The 25,656-nt window shown below is 33.2% G+C and overlaps 2 protein-coding genes across 2 annotated transcripts; one reads left to right on the top strand and one right to left on the bottom strand.

The window, feature by feature from the left end:
• Positions 1–5,407: 5,407 nt before the first annotated feature.
• LOC133190152 (HCLS1-binding protein 3-like) lies at positions 5,408–15,203 on the top strand. Its single transcript, XM_061325622.1, has 7 exons — positions 5,408–5,495; positions 5,641–5,803; positions 6,040–6,247; positions 6,413–6,533; positions 9,201–9,301; positions 11,151–11,298; positions 14,743–15,203. The coding sequence occupies exons 1-7, from the start codon at positions 5,470–5,472 to the stop codon at positions 15,080–15,082; spliced, it is 1,107 nt and encodes a 368-aa protein (XP_061181606.1). The 5' UTR covers positions 5,408–5,469; the 3' UTR covers positions 15,083–15,203.
• Positions 15,204–16,129: 926 nt separating this feature from the next.
• LOC133190142 (neuromedin-U receptor 2-like) lies at positions 16,130–17,487 on the bottom strand. The gene has a single exon (XM_061325609.1). It carries the CDS (start codon positions 17,477–17,479, stop codon positions 16,217–16,219), a length of 1,263 nt encoding a protein of 420 aa, XP_061181593.1. The 5' UTR covers positions 17,480–17,487; the 3' UTR covers positions 16,130–16,216.
• Positions 17,488–25,656: the final 8,169 nt, after the last annotated feature.

Raw genomic sequence — 25,656 nt, 5'->3', positions numbered from 1 at the left:
TAGCAAGATGTGTAGGAATTTCAACGGGTAGTGTTTTTACTATTTTAAAATCTAAATTAAAGTACCGTAAAATTAGTGCAAGGTGGATTCCACATGTACTTACCAAAACTCAGAAACAAGATCGTTTACAAAAGTTTTGAAAATGTTTAAAGATATGGGCAATAGGAAGCTTAGTCAGATCGTCACAGGTGACGAAACGTGGGTCCACTTTCTCCAGCCAGAAAGGAAAGTAAAAAATCAAGTCTGGATTGCAAAGAATATGAAGAGGCCAACAATTGCAAAAAGAACTCAAACTTCCAGCAACGAGCAATCACAGATCTCTAAAAAAAAATATCAGATGTTGGATCAGGTGCCGTGGAGGAGTAAGCATTCCCTATCGACCGGCCACGCCCGATGTGTGCTCCTTGTCATGATCGGTAAAAACGGAAAAAATCGTATACGTAGACAATTTGGTGTAAAAATAATGGCCTAACAATCTATATGACAAACGTCAGTCAACATTCGACTTAAGGATAGATTGTTTTTGCTGACAATGTCTATGTATGGACCAAAGGAGTTGCGAATTGCTGACTTTAAAGGGGACTGTTGATATCCTTGTACCATTAACTTATTTGTCAATAGCTTGCCTTGTTTTAGAAATTGTTCGTACGTAGCGCATGTTCTTGTGTATTTATATGGGCGACATATACTCCATATGCAGGTGATAATGGTATATTGCTACATAAGTAGAAAAGTTGAAGTCATCGTGTTAATCATGAAGTTTTGTCGTTAGTTTGCTAATGAAACAGTGGTAGACCTTTATAATGTATTATTTTCTTGTTTCAGATAAGTTTAAATATGATGAAAGGGCACTAAGAAATAATTTGAGCATTATCGAGCATGCTCTACGTATGAACAAAAACAAGGTAAGTTACAAACAAGTTGATGAAACAAGAATATCAGCAGTCTCGTTTAAAGTCATCATTTCGTAAGTTCTATGGTCGATACAATGACCTTGTCAGCAAATACTGACTGATTTTTTTCATAGTAATTGTTAAGCCATTACTTACACACTGAATTGTCGACGGATTTTTCCGTTATTTCCCGATCATGACAAGGAGCACACGGCGGGTGTGACCGGTCGGCAGGGGATGCTCACTTCTCCATGGCACCTGATCCCACCTCTGATGTCTTAAAGGTCCGTGTTTGTTCTGCTCCTATTTTGTAATGTTTAATGGACTTTTGAGCTCGAAAACTGTTCGTTACCTCCACATATTTCATTTAGTGTTTTTTAGTCTATTTTAAAGTTTCGAATTCTAATGGCCAATACAATTAACATTTTGTAATGTAAAATCCATGACAGTAGACCTTAAGCCGAGGAGTATGCACTAACGTACATTCATAAAATTGCACGAAAGATATCCATGCGCCTTTAACTTAATAAATAGGGAAAATTCATATTTTAAAAAAAAATCCTAATTATCACTTAATTTTTTTCCCATGCAAACTTTTTCATTGAAGTTTTGCGAAATTCATTGACAAATTAACATAAGAAAGACAGCCTTTATACGGTTGCTAGGCTGTCTGTTGATTTGTTTATTTATTTAATGTTCATTTATTTATTTAAGGTAAGGCGAGTCAAATCCCTCAGAACAAAAAATAAAAACTACATGTTTTGGTGTTCATCTATATATGAATTTGCGTCATCTTCGAATGTCAAAATAAGTTAATTCTCTATTCATAACTCACAATTGATAAATAATGCATCTGTATTGAAAATACCCCCGCATGAAAGTCAGCTCAGGTGTAAAGCAGTGCTTGTATATAAGATTCGTCGACACATAATACATTATATTTCAAATGTCAAGTAAATGTAGGGAGAAAAATTAAACTTCAAAGTAATTTTTTAAAGTATTTTTCTTAAGGAGAAAGACAACCTTGCCACAATGTTTAATTTTATTGCGTCTTGTCATCTTAATGTTTGTTTGTTTTTATTAGCTACCTTTAAAAAAGTTTTAAAATTGTATGCTGTAATTCGTATAATTAAAGGGATCAACACGCCTTTAAATCTATCATTTGATGAAATCACAAAAAGGTCTGATTAGTACATGTAAATAAAGTTTTTTTTTTCTGAAAACTTGGCTATTAAAATAGTAATAGTTCTCTTCTTAGAAGATATTTCATTAAATTTGATTTCACGTTTTTAAATAAAAAATCAGAAATTGATAGAACTCACAGCAAAAAGTATAAAAGTATTTTTTAAGGTTCAATCTGTAATCGTTACCACGATCACAGCTGTTCTTGAAGATTTTACAGCATCCAAATTGAAATTCCATTTAAATGACAACGATTTACTGTTATGTCATGCACATTTCATAAGGGTCCACCTTCCAGATTATTTAAAATATGATAAATATATAAAAATTTGAATCTTCTTGGAAGTGTCTTGAAAAATTGTTTTAAGAATGGTGTTGACACGTCCAGGCAAGTAATACCAAAACACACACATGCACACATCCACACACACACTTCCTCACACACACAGACTCTCTCTCTCTCTCTCTCTCTCTCACATACACACACAAATTAAGAAACTTCAACAAAATATTAAAGCCGAAAGTTGTCGTCTGGGAAAATACCCTCCATCAAATAAGTTTAGAACCTTTTTCTGTATTCTTAATTAGATAATTATTTAATTGTCATGGTAAGACTCGATCGCTTCAGCGCGCATTTAGCTGATGTGCTTTTCGGTCGTCGCTTGCGTTCATTTACAAGAAAATGAATACAATTTCATCAATTTGGAGGTTTTTCTCTCCAAATCGACCGACAATAATTGAAACAATATTCAATTCGTTTTGATAGAAATAAGCTCTCTCTCTCTCTCTCCTTTCGACGTGCGATGGTCCTTCTATAGCCGCACAGCGTAACTCTATGAAAATGGGTTCACAGTCGTAGCTGGGTTTGATTTTCCGAAGAACCACCGTGGCGTAATAAATGGTTTGTTCCCATTTCGCCTTAACTGTAAAATTTGCTATTCCCATTTCGCCTTAGTACCTTGAATGTTTTATTAACTTAAAGGCGAAATGGGAACTTGTGTATACATATAATTATGCGTTTAAGTATTGTTTGCATTGCATAGCAAAATTTCAAAGATTTCAGAGGTTTCAAATTATTTGCTCACCGTGAAAAAAAGTGATTTTGTGAAAATTATGCAAATATGATACAAATCCTGAAAAAAAAAAAAAAAGATGAAAAAAGTGAAGTCGGTGAACTCTAAGCATTAAAAAATTCTGTAGAATATACTGACTTAAAACATTTAAGATTTACATGAAACATTTTATAATATACTTATTATTTTCTAAGACACTACATCTATAAAATAATTCACATTTTCATGAATAATTTTTGCAAATTTCTTATTTTTTAAATTGTACAATGAATCTACTGACCAATGATAATGTTACTATTTTTTTCATTTTACATCCAAATATTTCTTTTTTAACTGTGTAATTAACTTAACGGTAAAACAAACATCTAATTAATTTACATGCATGCAGTTATTGTTTTTACAAAGGAATAATCAAATTCCCACTTCGCCTTAGAACTTTTTCACATTTTCTTACCTACATTTCACAGTTAAGGCGAAATGGGAACACACCTAATAAATGGATCTACATTGTAGCATAAATAGAAGTTTTTTTCATTATAAACTTTATATTGTTATTGATCCTTTTCATATAACTTCTTCTAGTGTTGATACATGAAGTTTCTGAAATCTTTATTACCGACTTGCCCGTGTAATTTCTTGTAATGTATGAGCTATTGATGGACATGCCAAAATCGATAAAAAGGTTTCTTAAGGGGACATGATACAAACAAAAACGAATGCATGGATTGGTATATATTTTTATACTTATTTTCGCTGTAAATGATGCATATATCAAATCTCTAAAATATTAAAAAATTGTCATCTGTGCATTATAGTAAATAAATGTGTTTCAGTTATCATGCTTGGCCTCGTTATACAAAACTATTTTGAAGACTAAGATCTGTCTTAAGACCAAAAATTAACTTAAATAATTATAAACTGTTTGATAAAACTGTCATATCTTAAGATAATCTTAAGATCTATCTCAAGTCTTCAGACAACTAGATATCTCTCTTACGTCTAAAGTGGACATGGCGACGCTCCGTCTTTTTGCTCACAACCGAAGGATCTTCAGAAGAGAACAGTATTTAGAGACAGAACAATCGTTTGGACTATACAAAGATCCAGAGACCATCTGTCTTAAGTTTAAGTTAATTGACTGATTCAACATCATCTTAATTTTCAATATATATATATATATATATATATATATATATATATATATATATATATATATATATATATATATATATATATATATATATATATATATATATATATATATTAATTTTCAATACTCTGAAACACCAAAATTTATATTGTTTGGCTCAATTTAATTAAAAGCAACTATCCTATTAAATTATCATACAAATATAACAATTGTACATTTAACATTAATTTGTCATTTTTCCTCTTACATGTACGTCTATAAAGCACACCTTTTCTGAAAGGCGCTGAATTCATAAAAAAAAAGAATAACGAAATTAACATTTATTATGAAAAGAGAAATTAGAGAATGATTATGTAAATAAAAGCATTGAATTCTTTTTTTTTTTATGATGTTGTCGGTCCTATAACAGCACCTCTGTCCGTGCCGACAAATTATCATACCGCGTTCACGCGCGCGGTATTCAATTTGTCGGCACGTCCAGGTGCTGTTATCAATGGTTATAGGACCCGTGACTTCCAAATATGAGAAATCAAAGCTTAATTAAACTCGCACATGCATAACACAATGACTACACATAACAAAACCCCCTAATATTAATGCCGGGTGGTACACTAAGATCAACATAATTAATTTCAAGAACATAATATATGTACTGAAGGATTATTCAATAAAATTAATTCGCCTTTTTCTGGCAATTTTGAGCGATGTCAACTGACGATTACCGTTGGACATGATATATTTTAGTTTCAGCCCAAACTCATGAAATTGATAAAATAATATAAAAATTTCAACAAAAGAAATCATTTAAGAAAACTTATTATTTTGAATACTAAAAAAAAAAAACAAACAAAGAAAGACAACTAAACTATAAGCAAGCATAATATTTCTTCGTAATACTGAAGCATGAAGTTTGCCTTCAGAATTTTAATATTAATGCTAGTTTTGTGAAACAGCAGACGTGACAGCTCTTATAATTGTCGTAAAGATCTTCGAAATGTCGTAAGTCAGATCTTAGGATGATCTAAATATATATCTTTAAGATGACTACGGCAGGACAGATTTTTTGTGAAACGGGCTAGTAATTGTAAAATCGGACTCGGGATTACAAAATTTGGGCAATATGTAAACAAAACGTGATGTGAACAAGGTGGGCGTTTCTTTCTCAACTAAAATGCCTTCGGCAACAGTTACGATCAGGTATTTGATAAAATATAGCTACGGAAAATTGATTCATCGTATTGTAACATTTTTCCTCTTTTACAGAATCTATTAAAAATATTTATAAACTATCAACTAGCGTGATCAACTTCATGTACAGTGACTGTTCTTTTGGTTTATATAGAGAGTTAAAAAACAGAGAGACAGGAATTGACATAACAATTCCCCGCATCACACAAGAAAAGGGACTTCTGCAGTCAACATATGAATACCAGGTCGTAGTGGTGTCTAATCTACCCTTCTTCAAAAGTCCAAAACACAAGGAGAGTGACGTTGTTCAGTTCATGGTAAAATACTGAAATAATTGATTTATCTTCTCACAGTAAGTCTGGAGCATTAATCTTAATAATTATCATTTTTTTAAAGCAGATCTTAGTTTTAAAATATGAAAAGGAAAGTTTAACCCACTTCAAAAAGCATATTTGTACTGAGGTGTAATCAGAGTAAAAGAGAATATAAACAGCTGATAAATAGTATATGTTAATTTCTCTGATGAAAGATGTTTAAGATATTACTTATGTAGGTAAAGAAGAAGTTTGCAGAGTTTGAAGACTTATGGTCCAAAATATATGAAAAGTACCCAGCCACAGTACTCCCCACTCTACCAAAGAAAGCCCTCCTGGTGAATGATAAAGTGGCAACAGATAGGAGAGCGGGGCTAGAGAGATTTCTCAATTTCCTTGCTGTTACCCCCAAAGTCTGCACTTCTTCTCTACTACTGGAATTCTTAGGTAAATAATAAACAACTAGGAAATAAGTCACTGTTTTTCTAAAAGTTAACTTTTCAAATTGAAAATTCTTATTTATATAATTAAATAGTAAAATAATAAAGAAATAAAACATTGTTCTATTTAGAAATTAGTTGACTGGAAATAAACAGATAAATGTTGCTTCAGGTGTCAATGCAATAAAAGCTGGCAAATACACACGAGAAGGGCTGAAAAATGAAGGAGAAACAGAGGATAATGATGAACAGTCAGAAGATAAAAAGGAGATAACATCAGAGTCTAGTACAAGGCTAGTGATAATAATGCAATAGGGAAATGTGATTTCAGAATCTTTGTTTTTAATGTTAACTGTTCATGTTTACATGTAGCTGTTATTTGGACTACTTTCATTTGAATTCATATTTTAGCATCTTAAATGCATTCATTGTTTATTAATTTACAAAAATCACTGCTAAAATAAGAAATCATGCCCAGATACGCTGAATGCATTCACTGAAGTGTTCTTATTCTGTTATTTATGATTACATGAATCATCATCCCTTAATTACAGTAAAACATGTATACAGCAAACACATTTATAATGAATTCCAGCTTACAGCAAAGTGATTTTCATTCCCTGTTGAATTAAATAATTGTCCCTATGCAAGTGAGTTAAGGCTAGGTGTAGGTGTTTCTATGCAAATGAGCGAATAAAAATGCACGAAAGGTATATCTTTTATGAAGAAAAAGTTTTAATTCATTTTCTTTTATATGCTTAGTTCCCAAGACTTGTGAAAGCCAGTGCACATTATGACGTCATTGTTCTTTACTAGTCGAGGTTATAAAACACATCAGAAAACAGCCTCGGCACAAGGGCTTATCCTATTTAATATTGCATAAATAATGTATAATTCTAGGAAGAATATTCTGATGATTAATAAAAGTGCTGCACAAATCCTATGTACTTTCTTATCTGATAAGAATTTGAGAAAACTTACACCGGACTGTGAATTTTTTCCCTGTTTCAACTCAATACTGTAGAAATAGTAACTAAACAATTGAGCTGTCGATATTTGTACAGCAATATTATCAATCCTTGGAATATTCTGATTCTAATTAGACCCTGATTCTGTAAAATTAAATAGGGTATGTCCTTGCACCGAAGCTATTTTGTTGATGTTCTTTAAAACTTTGTGTAGTAGAGAAGAATGACGCCATAATATGACATCATAATGTGTACTGGCTATCACTTGTCGTGGGTACCAAGTTTGTATTAGAAAATAAGTTTTAACCTTTCCTGTATAATAAGTACAGCCTTTATGCGTTTTAATTAGTTTATTTGCATGGAAATGTCTATAATTAGCTTTAACTCACTTGCGTATAAGTAAAGCATAGTTTTTTGTAGACCATTTAATTTTAGATATGCCAAAAAGAGTAAACAAAGAATATTCTTAGAGTATTCCAATCATCTTACCTTAGTCATATGGTACTGTGATTGGATAAGTAAAAAAGAATGTTAAATTTCTTGCTCCACCACCATTCTTCTAAATTTCATCAACATATAATCCAATAAATCCATATGCTTCTGATCAAACATTCTGTTTATTTTTCCATCATGGTAGCTCATTCGGTAGAGCTCTCGCTCTGTGTTCAGAAGGTCGTGTGTTCGAATCACGGCCTCGACTGATCTAAGTTGATAAAAAATAGGTAGGAACTGTTCCTTTGACAGACACTCGGCACTTTGAAGTGAAAGTTGCGGGTCCTTCTGATGAGACCTTAAAGACCGAGGTCCCTTGTCATGGCAGGCGTTGGCACAATAAAGATCCCTCACTGCTCAATGGCCCAGAGTGCCGAGTAGAGGTCAAAATTTGAAGCCCTTCACCGTTATATGGTGACATCTCTATATGAGTGAAAAATTCGCGAACAGGATGTAAAACAACATACAACAACCACTTCTTTGAAATCATTTTCTTTAAAGGCCTTAAGACATGTTTGCTACCACAGGATATTTCTTTATTGATTTTTAGCTCACCTCAACGAATTTGGGGAGCTTATGTAATACCCTTGGTGTCGGCGTCCCAGGCCAGGTTAAAGTTTTTGTGCAGTTTTCTTTTCAAGTACATCTGTGCCCTATATTAATCAGAGATGCATAGAGGATGCCTCTAGTATGTTTCATTGTACCAATCAAGATTTCAGATGCTGCAATTTAAGCTGAAGAATGACCAGGTTGATGTTTTTGAAGCATTTCCAAGTAACTATTAGCCCTGTATTGATCAAACTTGCATGGATGATACATCTAACGCTGCACACTACCAGGCTTGCTTCGGATGTTGGATCTAACCTACATTTTCCGGATGAGTGACCAGGTTAAAGTTTTTGGAGCAGGTCTCATTACTAAGTAACTATAAGTCCTATATTCACCAAAATTGCATGGATGATACATCTAAGGATGCACACTATTGAACTTGCTTCAGATGCTGGATCTGACCTACATTTTCCGGATGAGTGACCAGGTTGAAGTTTTTAGAGCAGGTCTTATTTCCAAATAACTTTAAGCTCAATGTTGACCAAAATTGCATGGATGATACATCTGAAGATGCACACTACCAGGCTGGCTTTGGATGCTGTGTCTTACTGACATTTTCCAGATGAGTGACCAGGTTAAAGTAAACTATAATGGCCATCTGAACCAAACTTGCATGGATAATGCATCACAGGATGAACACAAACTTGCTTCAGATGCTGGATATGACTTACATTTTCTGGATGAGTGACTAGTTTAAAGTTTTTAGGTAAATCCATTCCCATGTAACTGCAAGCCCTGTTGTACCAAAATTGCATAAATGTTACATCTAGGGATGCAGACTACTAGAGCATTAGTTTGGGACTTTGCCTTACTTAAAGACAACATTCGTTGAGGTGAGCTCTGTAATCTCTGATTACCTATGTTTTTATATGTGTGACTTGCTTTCAGCAGTGGTCTTTTTGAAGAGGATGAGGAGGAAGAAGAAGAAGACTTATTCAATGATGAGGAAGACACAGACATCATTCCCGAGATAACCACAAAAGGAGGACAGGGTGAGAGTTCACTTGACATATTTAGATAAATGATTAGATGAATGTCTAATCTACTATCTAAATCTGCAATATCCATTACAGATCATTTCCCTTATTTAATGGTAAATGCTTTAAGTTAATCTGCAGCAAGATGCAATTTCTAAAGGGTTGTGGGTCCAAAGGTTACTTGCCAGAAAAACAAATGTGCAGTAATCTGAATTTTCTCTTTGCCCAGGCATTGTCATAAGAGCTTGCTGTGCTTGATATAATGTAGAAATTTAAGGAACAAGATAGCTCATTTTTGTTTCTTTGTTTTATCTACCTCAATTTGTTTTTTTTTTTTGGGGGGGGGGGATGGTTATAAAAATAAGAGTTACTGACTTGAAAGATAACATCTTTGGTTTCTACATAACATTTTTAAAAGTGTTAAAAATGTTCTCCCTACAGCAAAAAAAAAAAACCTATCAAATTTGAGGTCAAAAGGTCAAAGGTCAACATGAGAAATTCATACATTCTGTATATGAAACACTTTCATTTCTGGACAATATCTCAAAAAAGTCTTTCAGCTTTTGTAATGAAATTTTTTATCTTAACTACCTTTGGCCTAAAGAAGACCTCTATTGATTTTTAAGGTCAAACTTCAAGGACAGAAATTCAAACATGGCAGAAATGGTTTAAGATGGAATCTTTATATTAAGTAAATTTTCATTGCTTTTTTTCAATAAAATATGATATCATAACTCCCAATGCCTTAAAGAATACCTCTTTTGATATTGAGGTCAAAAGGTCAAAGGTAAAGTAATACTTTCATTTCTGTATGATATCTCAAATAGCCAGTGAGCTTTTGCAATGACATTTTATATCACAACTCCCTATGGTCTAAAGAAAACCCTATTGATTTCTATAGGTGAAAGGTCAATGTCAGAAATTCAGACATTGCAAAAATTGTTACCAGCTGATAATTTTTTGTTTTCTTTATCTTTATCATTGACCTTGAGTTTACTCAATGAAATCATTACTCCCAAAGACTTAAAGAAGAGTTCTACTAATTTTTTTGTCAAAAATGCATTAAAATGGTTACTGGTTCTTTAGTTCTTATTGAGATTTTGCATGAAATTTCAAGCCTCTTGTCAACATGACTTATAGAAGACACCTATTGATTTGAGGTCAAAGAACAAGGTCAGATGTTCATATATTGCATACATAGATGATAACTTTAGTTCTCTAGATCTGAAAGCTTTTGCAATGAAACGTAAGGTCTTGAATTTTTTAATTAAAAAACATATTGACTTCAATGCTAAAAGGCTGAAACGTCAAGGTCAACTTTTCCTCTTTCTCCATCGTTTTTTTTTCCCAGATCGTCCACCCTTTTCTTTTGTCCTTAAAGGGGGGGGGGGCATAATTCCTGTCTTAACTTGCTGTTTACAAATTGTTTACAGTATCATCCGGGACTACTGTAAACATTGATTTTTCAGTATTCATGTTTTCTTTGAGAACAACATGATGTACGTTAAGTATTATAACACCACGATTGGTACATAGAATAGAATATTTTACCTGTAGGTTTAATGTCATGTTAACTGTAATTATTATGCACCAATTGCACAAATGCAATTAGGAAATTAGCATAAAACTGGACAAGAGGACAGGAGGAAAATTTTAGCATACTAAGTTTTAACAATTTAAAATGTTAAAAATTTAAAAATGTATCAAATTTTATCACTATAAATCGATTGCCATTTTCCACCGATCGATTATCGGTTAGTTGGGTTAGTTTTCACCCGTAAGTAAATGGTGTCAAAATTTACATAATTATGCATGTGTATATGACTGTGTAACTTATGTATTTTTCAAACACTTTATTAAATAGATTCAGATTCCAAACTTTTTGACTACCCTGTTCTTGGCGGGAATCTGGGGGCTGACGATAAAATGTTCTTGTTGTCGGATAACAAAGAACCAACAGAACCGATTTCGTCAGCTCTTCATCAAGAGGAGGATGATTTAGACCTTCTGACGTACGTATTTTAATAGTCCCTAACCGGTGAAACCAGAGGGGACTATAGGTTTCCTCTGAGTCTGTCCGTCTGTCCCTCTGTCTGTCTGTCAGTCTGTCCCACTTGGTTTTCCGCACTCTTTTTCTAAACGCTGCAGATATTAAGCTGAATTTCGGTATGTGAGTGAATCTTGATGAGTTACAGATCAAGTTTGCATTTCGTTCCGCTTCAATGATTTTTTATGGAATATCGATCTTTTCAATTTTTCAGGGTTTTCCGCAATATTTTTCTAAACGCTTGCAGATATTGTGCTGATTTTTGGTATGTGACTCTATTTGATGAGTTATAGATCAAGTTAACTTGCATTTCGTTGCGCTTCATTGATTTTTGTCGGAATTATGGCATTTTCAATTTTTAACGGGATCCAGATTACACTTGCTGGTAGCACAGGACGAAAGACCATCTTTAAGCAATCGCTTAATGGTGGCTCAATGGTAGCTTAATGGTGGCCTATAGAAGTTAATTCCTTTAAGCCACCATTAAGCCACCATTAAGCTGCAGCTTCTAGGTGCTTAATGTCCAAACTTCATTAAGCTACCATTAAGCCACCTTTAAGCTGCAGCTTAATGGTGGCTTAATATCCAAACTTAATCAAACCACCTTAACGCATCCAGTATCAAGTCTTTAAACTAACTTGTTAAGTTTGAAGTAGTTTCAGAATCATTTACGCAAATACTTATTCAATTCATATTTTTTTTTTCTCGCTATTTCTAACATTTTTGTCAATGCGTATAAACTCGGGAACTGAGAACAGCTTCACCAAATGCCTTAAAATTTTCGCTCCCTAAAATCAGTTTGTTTGAATACTTGTATTAATATCATTTTTATCCATAAATACATAATATATATTAATTTTTTAAAAAATCACATATTTTTCTTTCGTGTTTGGAGAGCCACATTCCGCTGCCGAATTCATAGTAAATGTTGTAATTAGAGTCATTTTCTACTGGGATATCTCTAAGTCTCTTAATTTTTCTTTGGGTAGAGAAATGTTTAAGATATAAAAAAATATATAGGTATAGATTATATTGCCCATCATTGAATTACTTCATGAATAATTTGAATTAATTCGTGGTTAAGTGCCATTATTTTTTCCTTTCTTTTAAAATACTGCAGAAGTAAGAATTTATTTAAAATAATGCAGAAGTAAGAATTTATTTAAAATAATGCAGAAGTAAGAATTTATTTAAAATAATGCAGAAGTAAGAATTTATTTAAAATAATGCAGCAGTAAGAATTGATCAAAATATAGTTGGTCTTCAATGTTTGTTATTTCAAAATCAATTTTCAGAAGAACAGCCGATCAGATTAAACAGGGCATCCGACCAGATTTATACACATTGAGAGGCGGGGTAAAATAATCAGTGTACAGTATATCGACTAGTTAGACAATAGACCTTAATTAGGTGTCCCCACCAATCCCCGGTCAATTAACAGGAAACTATACACAGGAACGTACAGTGACAGATTTTAATGATATATTATTTTTACAAAACTTAAAATTTACGCAAGCATATAACAAATTAGAAATTATGATTGTACACAAAAAGACAATTATTTTGATACCCATAATGATATAAAAAGAATTAAAACTGAAGATGTTATGTTACAAAAATATTTTATAACTTACTTGTTACGCAAAGATTGTCAAAAATCGTAAATATCCGCAGCATATTTATAAGAACTATAGTATAATCTGTTTTCCCCCATCGTTCTCTTTCGATGATACATGTATATTCCTTTTTAATAACAAAATTTTGTTATATCCGTTGAATTTCAATCTTTTCATGCTTATAAATCTGCGAATAACAGAACGAGGAATTCAGTTACTTAAAATCAAAAAGTTGTTTCACACGATCACACCGAACTCCGGTCCACGGTTAAGAAATATTAACGTAATATAAAACTTTATAAAAATTTCTTTTTTAAAATATATATAAATATAATTATTTGTATTATTGATTAATAAATATAAACATCAGAAAAAAAATACATGTGCAGGTACCTGTAACCATTCCAAACAAGTTTTGTTAAAAAATAAATTTGTTATATTTCACTTCAATTTCAACAGACTTGATAGCTCAGTGGTTAAAGCGTTCGCCCTCCAATCTAAAGGTCGTGGGATCGAATCCTGTTGGGAATGCTTTTTTTTTCTTTATTTTTTTTTTTTTAAATTTTCTTTCTTTTACATTATTTTTGCCGAATTAACAAATGTATAAACCCGACATTTATAATTTTTGTGAAGAAATCATTTTAAAAATAATATTTAACCCATAAAAGCAGTTTTATCGACTGCGTAATGGTGACTTAAAGGTGGTTTAATGGTAGCTTAATGGAGTTTGGACATTAAGCACCTATAAGTCTGGCTTAATGGTGGCTTAATGGTGACTTAATGATTGTCTAGAAGCTACCATTAAGCACCTATAAGCCACCATTAAGCTACCTTTAAGCATCCATTAAGGACTTTGAGATGGCTTAATGGTAACTTAATGGTGGTGTATTTATTACTTAAATGTAGCTTAAAGGTGCTTAATGGTGACTTAAAGACAACCATTAAACCATCATTAAGGACCTATAAGCCACCATTAAGCCAAACTTAAAGGAAGTGTTTCATCTTGTGTAGGGGACTAGTATTGCTAATGCAATACTCTCAGAATGCTTGTTTTTGTTGTAATGTCATTACAACCATGTACATACATGTTTCAGAGCAAATTACAGCTAAAAGATTTAAGAAATTTTAATTGAAAATGATTCTTATTATTCTTCACTTGCTACAAAGATGTATTTTTTCCTTCGCCAAAGTTATGCCGATTTTGATAGATAGGAAATATAAAACCTATATAAGCGATAAATTGGAAATAAAGAAAATTAAAAATAAAATGCACTTTGGCGGCTTCGCTAAGACAAGTTACGTGTAATGACCAAAAAATTGCGTCATTATGAGTAGAAGACCGCTTACAGAAATAATTCCCAGTGAAGATAATTTTAAACAGATTTTAAACAGATGTGACGCGAATATTGTCATTTGCAAGTTTTACCTTTTCATTGACAGCTGGTGTCACTTTATACATGTTGAGGTCTTTTTAAAACGAATATTCATGAAGTTTTTGTGTACTTACATACTTATTAAAGCGTGATATTTCGATGTTAACGTGGTTATGAATGAAAAAAAAACTTAAGATCGTCATGTTTTCTACAATCATTAGCCATGATATTCAACCACAAAGTAAAAGATAATTGCAAACTTACTATCATTTTGATTATAATATTGAAAGTAACTATTTTTTTGATGTTTTATCTATTATTTCTAATTCAATAGTGAAGTTTTAAAATCTGTTAAACATTTTTGTTTATTTATTTCAAAAGATTTACATAAAGTTATACTTTAACCAATACTGTTAACAGTGTTGAAGACGACTTGGATGAACTTTTTATCAGCCAACCCAAACCAAAGATTAAAAGTGATGACACAGCAAAAATCAATCAAACTAAACCCAAACCGTTACTTAGACCAAAGCCAGAAACGACAAATACATTGCCAGAGAGCCAAAAACCTACTCTACGTCCTAAACCCAAGGTTGGTTCGAAACCAGAACTTAAACCAAAGCCAGTTCCAAAACAACCACCCGTGATTCCATCCCATAGCGAGGCTACTTCCGGTATAAGTGATCTAAATACAGACGATATCATGAAGTATATTCAAAGTGCAGGAGAGACGCAGGAAGATGTGGATTTGTTTTCATAAATAGTTTAGTTTCTTCCTTAAATTGTTTCCTTTAATGAAAAATATGTGCCATATTTTGTTAGATCATTCAGTTCATATCTTCCGTGTGTTTTCTATTTCATCATAAAACATAAAAATGTCATTCATATTTTGTGATAGTTTAAACTTGAATTGACAAATCTTCATTTTTTTTAGCAAAATATGAATAACTTTTTGATATTTCAAAATATCTTGCACTCTCACTAGGTTTCGAAACAGAAAATCTGATTAGGCAAAGATATTGGCACCAATAAACATGGTATACACATGTGTAAACTGTTAAGTTAAACTAATAATCTTTATTTCTACAGATAAAAGTAGGAAACAGTTATACATGTAATTTACTTTCAATGAGATATAGATTTTAGTCAAAGGTTATTCCGTTTCACAATCTACACAACGCTATTACAACAATACAAACTAAGCTGATATGAGCATCCATGGCTAGGTATCTATTCAAACAATTGCATTTGGAAGATACATGTATTTCATCGTTCCTAGTGAGTATACCAATATCGTCTATCATCTCATCAACTTGAGATAGAAAGAATTTTTAAATTTTCTTAGAATTGAAAGACTGTGCAAAGTTTGCTCAGTGTCACAGGTTGAAGATGAGTATCAGTATTTATTCCGGTGGGTCCATTTATTTCCGAAGTTACAAAATAATATACAAAGAAATATTACCACAAAAACCTCAACCTTAAACTTTTTCAATTCTTGTCGACAAAAAATGTTACAGAGTAATGTTAACGTTAACTTGGAAAATATCTTTATAAATTCTCAAAATTTATGAAAGAAGTTTAATTTTGCATTTGTATATTGAGATTATCCTCGCTATTCCTATGATAATCAAATTTATTATTGTGTTTTTGTTTTAAATCATCTAAGAATGATTTGAAGTTTGTAAGATTTTTTTTTTACTATGATCCTTCTTTGCCCAATGTACAAATCATAATAAAATGATTATATATTTTTTTGTACAATTTATTAATGTTCAAATTTTAAACCAAGGGCTGTTTTGCTCTTGGCTATAAACAATACAATAATCAAAGGCAGGGTTTCTGTTCAGTGACACAGAGGAAGCATAATGAAAACTTAAGCAATTTCTTGAACTACTTATTTTCCATACCTACAACAACATATTTTTCGAAGTTCTTTACGAAGTGCCCGATCAAAGAGTCCATAAAAGAAAGGATTACTTATATTGTTTACAAGATAAAAGCGATACAGGAACAGGTAAAAAGCTATTTCCCGGTCAGTCAGTTTATGCCAAAAATGATGATCCACAGATTCCAAAACATTTAATGTTATCCGTGGAATAAAAGATAATACAAAAACCACGGCTATCAACATGAACATCCAGGAACACCGATGAGTTCCGAAGTGTTTCCGCACAGTAGGAATAGCCGAATTGAAAGCCTTTTTCTGTATTTCTGTAAAACTACTGCGGATCTTTTCTGTAGTAGTCATTGGAACACTGAGAAATGTAGAATTTTGGAGAGGACTGGATTCCTCATTTACCGGGGTAACTGGCGATGGAGGTGCCTCGGTGAGAGAATCAAGAAAGGGAGAATCGAAATCGAGGCTATCCCTTTGCGGTTTATTTCTAGGCGGGACTCCTCCTCCGCTCTCTGAGGGCGGATTCCATTCCATTGAATCTCGGTTGCTGCGTTTAACAGCAGATGTTGCGGAACTAATTCTTCGTCTGTACTTGTGTTGCCTGTAGATTGTACGTCCAATCATAATGTAGAGAACACTTATTGTAATAAGTCCACCGACAACAATCACAAACAGAATTGTGTTATACAAAAACAGGGCAGTTCTATCAGAATTTGGGCTTGCACCACACCGAGATCCTTTCAAATTTAACTGAGAATTTATTATGGTAATTTCTCCATAGAACATAAAGCACGGTAAAGACAAGACAATGGAGAGGAGAATAATAGCTACCAAGGCGAAATGCTTGGTCTTTATCGTCATCTGTTTCTTGAATGGTCTCACGACCTTCAAATAACGCTGTATTGCAATGACAAGCAACATAAAAGCTGCACACATTGTAGTAGCTTGTGATGCAAACCACAAAATTTTACATAGTTCATCTCCTTGAAATCTCAATGGAATGATATTTAAAGCCATGGCATATCCTACACCTACAATACATGCACACAGATCCATCACAGCTAGATGGGGTATAAAATATCTGTCGTCTCTCGGTCCCTTCATTCGGAAGTTGTACACATAAATCACAATAGAGTTCCCTACTACACCAATCAGGAGATAGAATCCCAGAATCACCGTGTTAACTGTTAAAACCTTGGACTTTTCGTAATTCCAATCTTCCAATGTGTATAGTTGTGTGCTGTTCATGTTTAAAAACATACAGGGACAACTACTGCACTTGTTTTTTATCCATGTTATTGAGTGTCCTGGTTATTAATGAGCAAGGTTGGCGTTCTCCGGCGTTTTAAAGTTATTTTCCGGAGAACTCGGAAATGCGAGAACAAGTCGAACTATAGTGATAATCTAACCACTCTATCTGTCACACACTCGCACGAATAAAAACATAAAAGTGCTTGCATCCTTTTTAATTGAAAACATATCATAATGACCAGATTTCGATCCTTTTTGGTCATTTGTTGTTTGTTCTGCTTTTAATTTACCGTAATGCTCGTGTATAATTGCCCTTTTCCGCACTTGTTTGAATGCACTTATAATACGTCAAATGTAAAAGATTGCTTATTTTCAGTTTGTTTTATTTATAATGCTTAAGCTTCTACTCGTGCTAGAAGAAACGTCACTGCACAATATGACAGAAAAGTATGAAGTTAATGACGACAATCTTAATTTAAAATAACCTTGAATGTTCAAATATTAACTGCAGAAGAACAAAGAGAGGTGGTCAATTTTTTTTACTCTCTGATCTTACCAGTGGTTAATTAATCACTCCAACAAAAACACTTTGAGTAACTGCATTTTAGCCAGTGGTTAAGTGGCCAGTATTTCTGAAAGTTGATCAGTGCTCACTGGTTAGCTTAACCAAAGGTCAAATTTAACTAGTGATTTGAGCAACCCAGGGCAGATCTGTATTCTCTTTTGAAGTGCATGCATTCGATTGCTCTGTCCTCTGTCTTGCCTTTGAACATAAGAGGATGGCAAAAATGGCGAAGTATTTTCATACAGTACTTTAATTTATTTTGTGATTCTGATCGTAATATCTTTCTTAGCCTTCTCCTCAATTTTTCCTCTTCTTGTTCAGGTCTGCGTTTGAATCACCTTGTTCATTTAACTTCTACTTCGTTTCCCTGACCTAGTTTTCTTCTTCTCCCAGAGTTATCTATTGTGAAAGGAAAATGTTGTGAAACACAGAGATATTTTTAGCATTTTGATGTTTTAATATATAATAATATGTAGAAAAAATATTTAAGTTGCTTAGTTTTCATTGATGGCAAGATAAACAACCAAATGAAGCGCTTCATCATTGAACAAAAAGCAACAAGATGTGTTAGTGAAACACTGATGCCCCCGTATGACAACTTATAGCAAATGTTAAACTTTCTCAAATGCATATCAAATATGTTGGTACCCAAAGTAAGGTCTTCTCACAAGAAATACACTTGTGAAATATGAAAGCCCTAGCACCACCTGTTCAAAAGTTATGGTCAAGGTTAAAGTTTTTTAAAAGTAGGTCAAACTCCAAGGTCAAGGTCAAAGGGTGAAAGTGTTGGTATCTAATGGAAGGTCTTGTTACAAGGATTACATATGTGAAGTATGAAAGCCCAAGCCCTAACCGTTCAAAAGTAATGGCCAAGGTTAAAGTTTTTTTAAAAGTAGGTCAAACACCTAGGTCAAGGTCAATGAGTTAAAGTTGTTGGTATTTTAAGGAAGGTCTTGTCACAAGGATTACATATGTGAAGTATGAAAGCCTAAGCCCTAACCGTTCAAATGTTATGGCCAAGTTAAAGTTTTTTAAAAGTAGGTCAAACACCTAGGTCAAGGTCAATGAGTTAAAGTTGTTGGTATTTTAAGGAAGGTGTTGTCACAAGGATTACATATGTGAAGTATGAAAGCCTAAGCCCTAACCGTTCAAATGTTATGGCCAAGGTTAAAGTTTTTTAAAAGTAGGTCAAACACCTAGGTCAAGGTCAATGAGTTAAAGTTGTTGGTATTTTAAGGAAGGTCTTGTCACAAGGATTACATATGTGAAGTATGAAAGCCTAAGCCCTAACCGTTCAAATGTTATGGCCAAGGTTAAAGTTTTTTAAAAGTAGGTCAAACTCCAAGGTCAAAGGATCAAAGTCGTTGGTATCTAAAGGAAGGTCGACGTCTTGTTACAAGGATTAAATATGTGAAGTATGAAAGCTCAAACCCTAACCGTTCAAAAGTAAGACCAAGGTTAAAGTTTTTTCAAAAGTAGGGCAAACACCTAGTTTAAGGTCAATGAGTCAAAGGTGTTGGTATCCAATGGAAGGTCTTGTCACAAGGATTACATATATGAAGTATGAAAGCCCTAGCACCAACTGTTCAAAAGTTATGGCCAAGGTTAAAGTTTTTGCGGACAAACAGATTGACAAACAGACAGACAGACGGACAGGGCAAAAAATCTATACCCCCGAATCTTCGATTACAGGGGCATAAAAGAGCAAGTGTAAGTATAACAATAACACTCTGGAAGTCGAAATGGATTGACCACATTCTAAGGATGGAGAACATCAGGATTTGCATCGCTTCTATGACACGGCATCCAGAAGAAAGGAGGATTGTAGGCCAGTGTAAAGGAAATAATGACTCCATCGAAAAATGACCGGGGGCATTCTTCGACGTTGAAATATGGCCCTCGTTCATCACTCTACATAGAAAAGGAGGCCTCGGGTATGTGGAAAACGTGTCACCGTTAAAATCAGCATACCCTACATAAAGAAAAGTCATCCCCGTAGAATAATGACCCACTTTTAGATTTTGTTGAGGACTTTTTTGTATGACTAGAAGGAAATAACTTGTATGTGGTCAGGAAATGTTAAAGGTGAAGATAATTTAAACAATGATCAATCTTATAAATCCAGTAATCAAAAAGAATCGCGAATAAGGAAAAACGCAGACCCCTGAAAACACCAGAATTGGGATCAGGTGCCTAGGAGGATTAAGCACCCCCTGTCGACCGCTCACGCCCGTGGTGAACATTGTTTTGATCAGGTAGATGGAGTGCTTAGATAAATAAAACTTCCAAATATGAAACATATTTAGCTCTCCTTAGGCACCAAACTTACCACTGCTGGTGTTTTCAAGGGACTATGTTTTTTTCCATGTTCCCGATTCTTTTTGTTTACTATAGATTTATGAGATGGATCACTGTTTGTTATCTTCATCTTTTATAAAACTCGACCAATACATGTTCAAGAAAATTTCTTGAGGTTTACCCTGTAGTCATACCAAAATAAAATGATTAAAAAAAAACATCCTTAACAAAATCTAAAGGGTGGTCATTATTCAATTAATTCATTTTTCTTAATGCAGGGTATGCAGATTTTAAAGATATACATGCCATGTAAACGCCGAATTTTAATGTGAAACAAAATGATTAAAATTTTTGAGAAACATGATGTGTAATGAAAAATAACACTTTCCACAAAGTTTAATTTAATAAAGTCGTTGTAATTACAAATCAATTAAACAAGATCTGCAATTAAGAATTCAATCTTTTTATGAATATTGATGAAGGATGTGCGTAAACAGTATATAGACATGAATGTTCGCTGGAAATCATACATGTATACGACGAGGTACACTGCAATTTTGAATGAATTATTACAGTGTAGATGGTTAATACTGGTTGTTTTAAAAGATTAGTATCTTTAAGTTTAGACCTCTGCCATGCGAAAGTTATTTGTATACCAAACGGCCTACCTCGTTTTCTTGGCGCCATTTTTGTTTATCAATTTTAAAAGTAGCAACGGTGTCACGTGATGCATTAATTTAAATAGAGACATTACTTTCCTGGCAGGAAAATAAATAATTATAATTTGACATCTTTATAATGCTTTCATTTTCATTTGTGTAATTTACAGTATTTTCATAACTTTATTTGGTAAACAAAATAAATTTCAAACTGGCACAAGTTATAGCGTGTATATCTTTAAGATTGATGACATATTTTTTTTTCTACATATCCCAAGGCCCATATTTCTACAAAGAATGATGACCGAGGGCCATTTCTCACGTCGAAAAATGACCCTGGTCATTTTTTCGATGAGGTCATTATTTCCTCTAGACCGGCCTACAATTCTTCTTCCTTTTGGATGCCATGGCAAAGAAGCGATCCAATCCCTTAGTTCATGTATGTGGTCAATCCATTTCAACTTCCAGAGATATTGTTATACTGTTTTTGTTTTTATTATTTATTTATTTATTTATTTATTTATTTTTTGTTCTTGTTTCTTGTTGTTCTTGTTTTTATTTTTATTTATTTATTTATGTATTTTGTTCAATGATATAGCGCTCCATTTAATATTTTATCTCACAATCACTAAAAACAAAGCAAACCTATTTTGTATATATTATTATACGGTGGAATATTAGTATCTCGAATTTGAAGGGGCTCGGAAAAACTGCGAGATATCCGGTCGTTCGAGATATCTGAAGTTGTCTTCCAATTTCGAATCAATAACTTCCCGTATGTTCGTATATATATATATATATATATATATATATATATATATATATATATATATATATATATATATATATCTTTTCATGCAATAAAAATTGTATTACCAATCAATTATATAAAAATAATTATGTTGACGAAATAGATTAACGATAATTGACAATTTCCGTCATGGCTTTTTTAAAATTAGTATGCAAAATGAATCATTAAAAAAATGATTCACACAAGGTGAATATTGAATAATTGATACTAAATGATAAATGGGTATAATGATATACAATGATAACTGAATTGCAAAGAGCAGGTAGCAATGAGGTGTACATGTATAACAAAGACGATAATCTATATCGACTTTTTGAACAGTGCATGATGTAGAAAGTTCATAGAACAATGATGCAATGCCAGAAGCCCAATTATTGGCCATGGACCCCGGAAAATAACAGGATCAACATTGAACTTTGAGCAAAAGTCGGCCATATTTCTTCAGTTAACAGCTATTTATATAAGCTATATAAGCAAAATTCGGCCTGTACACCGTCAGTGAACACCACGTCACGATGGAGTGAAACCTAAATAAAAACATAACACTGACTGATTCTTCTGCTGAATTGTTCCAAGGATAGCCGAGTAAATGAAAGTTGGCTGAAAAAGAAAGTAAAAATAACAAACAAAAAAAAAACCCAGCAACTAGAGGAGCTGTGAGCATTGAGTTCACAAAATAATAACCATCCATCTTCGTGCATTTTTCGATCGAATCCTATCTTTTGAAAAGCAATGTAATGCTGTTTCAAGGACATGCTACTCGCAGATTCGCAAATTAGGACGCATTAGACATTTTCTTACGGATGGGGCATGTAAAACACTTGTCCACTCTCTGGTGACGTCGCGATTGGACTATGGTAATACGCTCTTATTTAACATAAATAGCACATATATATGCAAATTGCAGAGAGTTCAGAACACGGCTGCTAGACTTATTACTAGGACAGGCAAGCGTGAACATATTCAGCCCATACTTGTTGAGCTACATTGGCTTCCTGTCAAATATAGAGTGCAATACAAACTATGTGTCTATGTTTTCAAAGCACTTCATGGTTTGGCACCGACTTATCTTTCTGAACTAGTTTGCGAATACAGACCCGCCAGGTCACTTCGCTCGGTTTCGTCAAACAAGTTGGTTGTGCCTCGAGTCCGATCAAAAACATACGGTGATCGTAGATTCGATAGAGTTGCTCCAACACTTTGGAATCAGCTGCCAGTAGAACTTCGACAAGTTCACAAATTGGAAGTTTTTAAAAGGGAACTTAAGACTCATCTTTTTAAAAAAGCCTTTACTTGAAGTGGAAAGTGTATATACGTATGGCTTGTTTTAATATCAACGTGACTGTATTTTTAGAATGTCTTACTATTTTATAGGTGATATAAGATTGTTTTAGTCTTCCTTTTATTATGTAGATTGTTATATCTATGTAAAGCGCTTTAGAGTTCACATAAGATAAGGCGCTATATAAAATTTATTATTATTATTATTATTATTATTATTATTATTATCCCCGCCTCCCAAATGGCAAAGTTCACTTTTTTGCGATGGGAAAGCCCAAATATCTGTCTGATCAAAACATGAAGTAGGGTTGCACAATGGCACTATGTCAGACACATTCTGTGAAAGTATCATTTAATTTTATTCAATGGTATAGGAGGAGTTGCGGATTAGAAAATTATACAAAGAATAGCAGTGTCCATATGTTTTGCTGTGGGTGTCCCATCAAAATATAAAATAGGAGTTGCACAATGGCACTGTGTTATAAAGATTCTGTGAAAGTATAAACTTTATTTAGAGGTACATGTGCAGGAGGAGTTCCAGATAAGAGATTGGTACTGCCAATTTTATACAAAGAATGGCAGTGACCATCTTTTGCTATGGGAGACTCAAAATAAAGTAAAATAGGAGGTGCACAATGGCACTATTTAAAGCCCGAGATGATAAGATTCTGTGAAAGTCTCATTAAACTTTATTCAGAGGTATAAGAGGAGTAGCGGATAAGAGGTACCCCAACGTGTAGCAGACAGAAAAAGAACAATTTATTTAAAATCGGTAAAATGGAATGCTGAACTTCATAGGATAACGAAAGATGGAAAAGCAAGAGCAAAACATGCATGTCTGACGGATGCGATGAAAAATTGCTTGAGTTATCTTTCCAGGCCCATATATCTCTTTGTCTTAACTCATATAAGGGTATCAAAATACTAAAAAATATCTCGGTGTGTCACAACATTTTCCTTTCACAATAGATAACTCTGGGAGAAGAAAACTAGGTCAGGGAAACAAAGGAGAAGTAATATGAACTTAGGACAAATACTGGTTGAGCGAAGTCAGATAGGAAGGCGAAAGCTAAATGAACAAGGTGATTCAAATGTAAACCTGTACAAGAAGAAAAATTAGAAAAAAAAAAACTACGTAAGATATAAAGTTTAAAATCGCAAAATAAAAAGTATGAGAATACTTTTGCCATTTTCTGTCATCTTCTCATGTTCAAAGGCAAGACAGATATATATATATATATATATATATATATATATATATATATATATATATATATATATATATATATATATATATATATATATATATATATATATATATATATATATATATATTGAATGACATAAAAAGACATGCAAATGAGGTAAAATGTGAAGATAACGAACAGTGATGATTTGAAAATATCCACAAACAATGCAATTCTGTTGACAGGGCAAAAAGGACCCCCCAAAACTGCAGAGGTGGGATCAGGTGCCAAGTAAGAGTAAGCATCCCCTGTTGCCCCGTCATACCCGCCATGAGCCCTATGAATAAAGCAAGTAAACGGGACATTCCGTTGTCGAAATTAGTATGAAAACAAAGGCCAATTAATTGACCCAATTATAGGTTACTGTACAGGGGATTAATTTCACGGGTTGTAATTTTCACGTTTTTCTCTCCTCGGACACGATCGCGGTTTGTTGAATTCGCAGAATCGATGTATAATAAAAGTTACCTCCCTTGTCTTTATCCGTATAATCCATAATATAGCTAGAAATGACATTTATCAACGTTATGTATTCACTTCGCGATCAACAGGTTAGGTTTATATAAAATGATTAGATTTAGTAGTTAATTAATTAATTAATAATTCATCAAAACAACTGCCGTTATTAATTTTTTTTTTTTTACTATAAACGGCAAATGACTTTCCTATATGCTTTTACGATGAGTGCATGTACACGTACACATCTTTCCGAATGTATAACACATCGCAGCGAAAAAAAATGGACGCTAATAAATGTATTAATGTAGGTAGATATACATGTAATGATATCCTTCAATATCTTCAGCAAGATCGATAGTTATTCGAATGATATTTTTTTAATCCAAAATTTCCATTAAAACTAATAGCATAATGCTAATGCAGGTAACAAATACACGCGGTAACTTTACGCACGGGTAATCAAAACCTAGTGTTTTGATTGATGAAACATGTATCTATTAAAACAGCTTTTTAACAGTAAATACAGGTTATTAGCTGCTTTTTTGAATTAAAGTAAAGCGTGATAATTAAGATAATTGAATGACAAGTACGACTCGTAATTACTGAATGACCATGTATTGTACGTATATATACCTATCGTTGTCTATTCTCAAATTTCCAAATAAAACATTGAGGTTTAATATCTAAAACTTATTCACTGTTTCTTGAATTCACGGATTTATTAACACCGTGAATATAGCTAATATTAACACCGCGAGTTATTTTCCCCCTATACAGTATATTTGTTCAGAGGGTCATTGATACGACCATTGAATTTACGAAATGCTGACTTTAAACGGGGTTGTTGAAAATCCTGTAACATCAAC

Source organism: Saccostrea echinata, unplaced genomic scaffold (genome assembly GCF_033153115.1).
Source record: "Saccostrea echinata isolate AGI-Se365-2 ecotype Australia unplaced genomic scaffold, CSIRO_AGI_Sech_v1 ptg000001l, whole genome shotgun sequence".
Taxonomy (NCBI): domain Eukaryota; kingdom Metazoa; phylum Mollusca; class Bivalvia; order Ostreida; family Ostreidae; genus Saccostrea; species Saccostrea echinata.
Note: the sequence above shows the minus strand (reverse complement) of the source record. Positions and strands in the feature narration are given on the sequence as shown.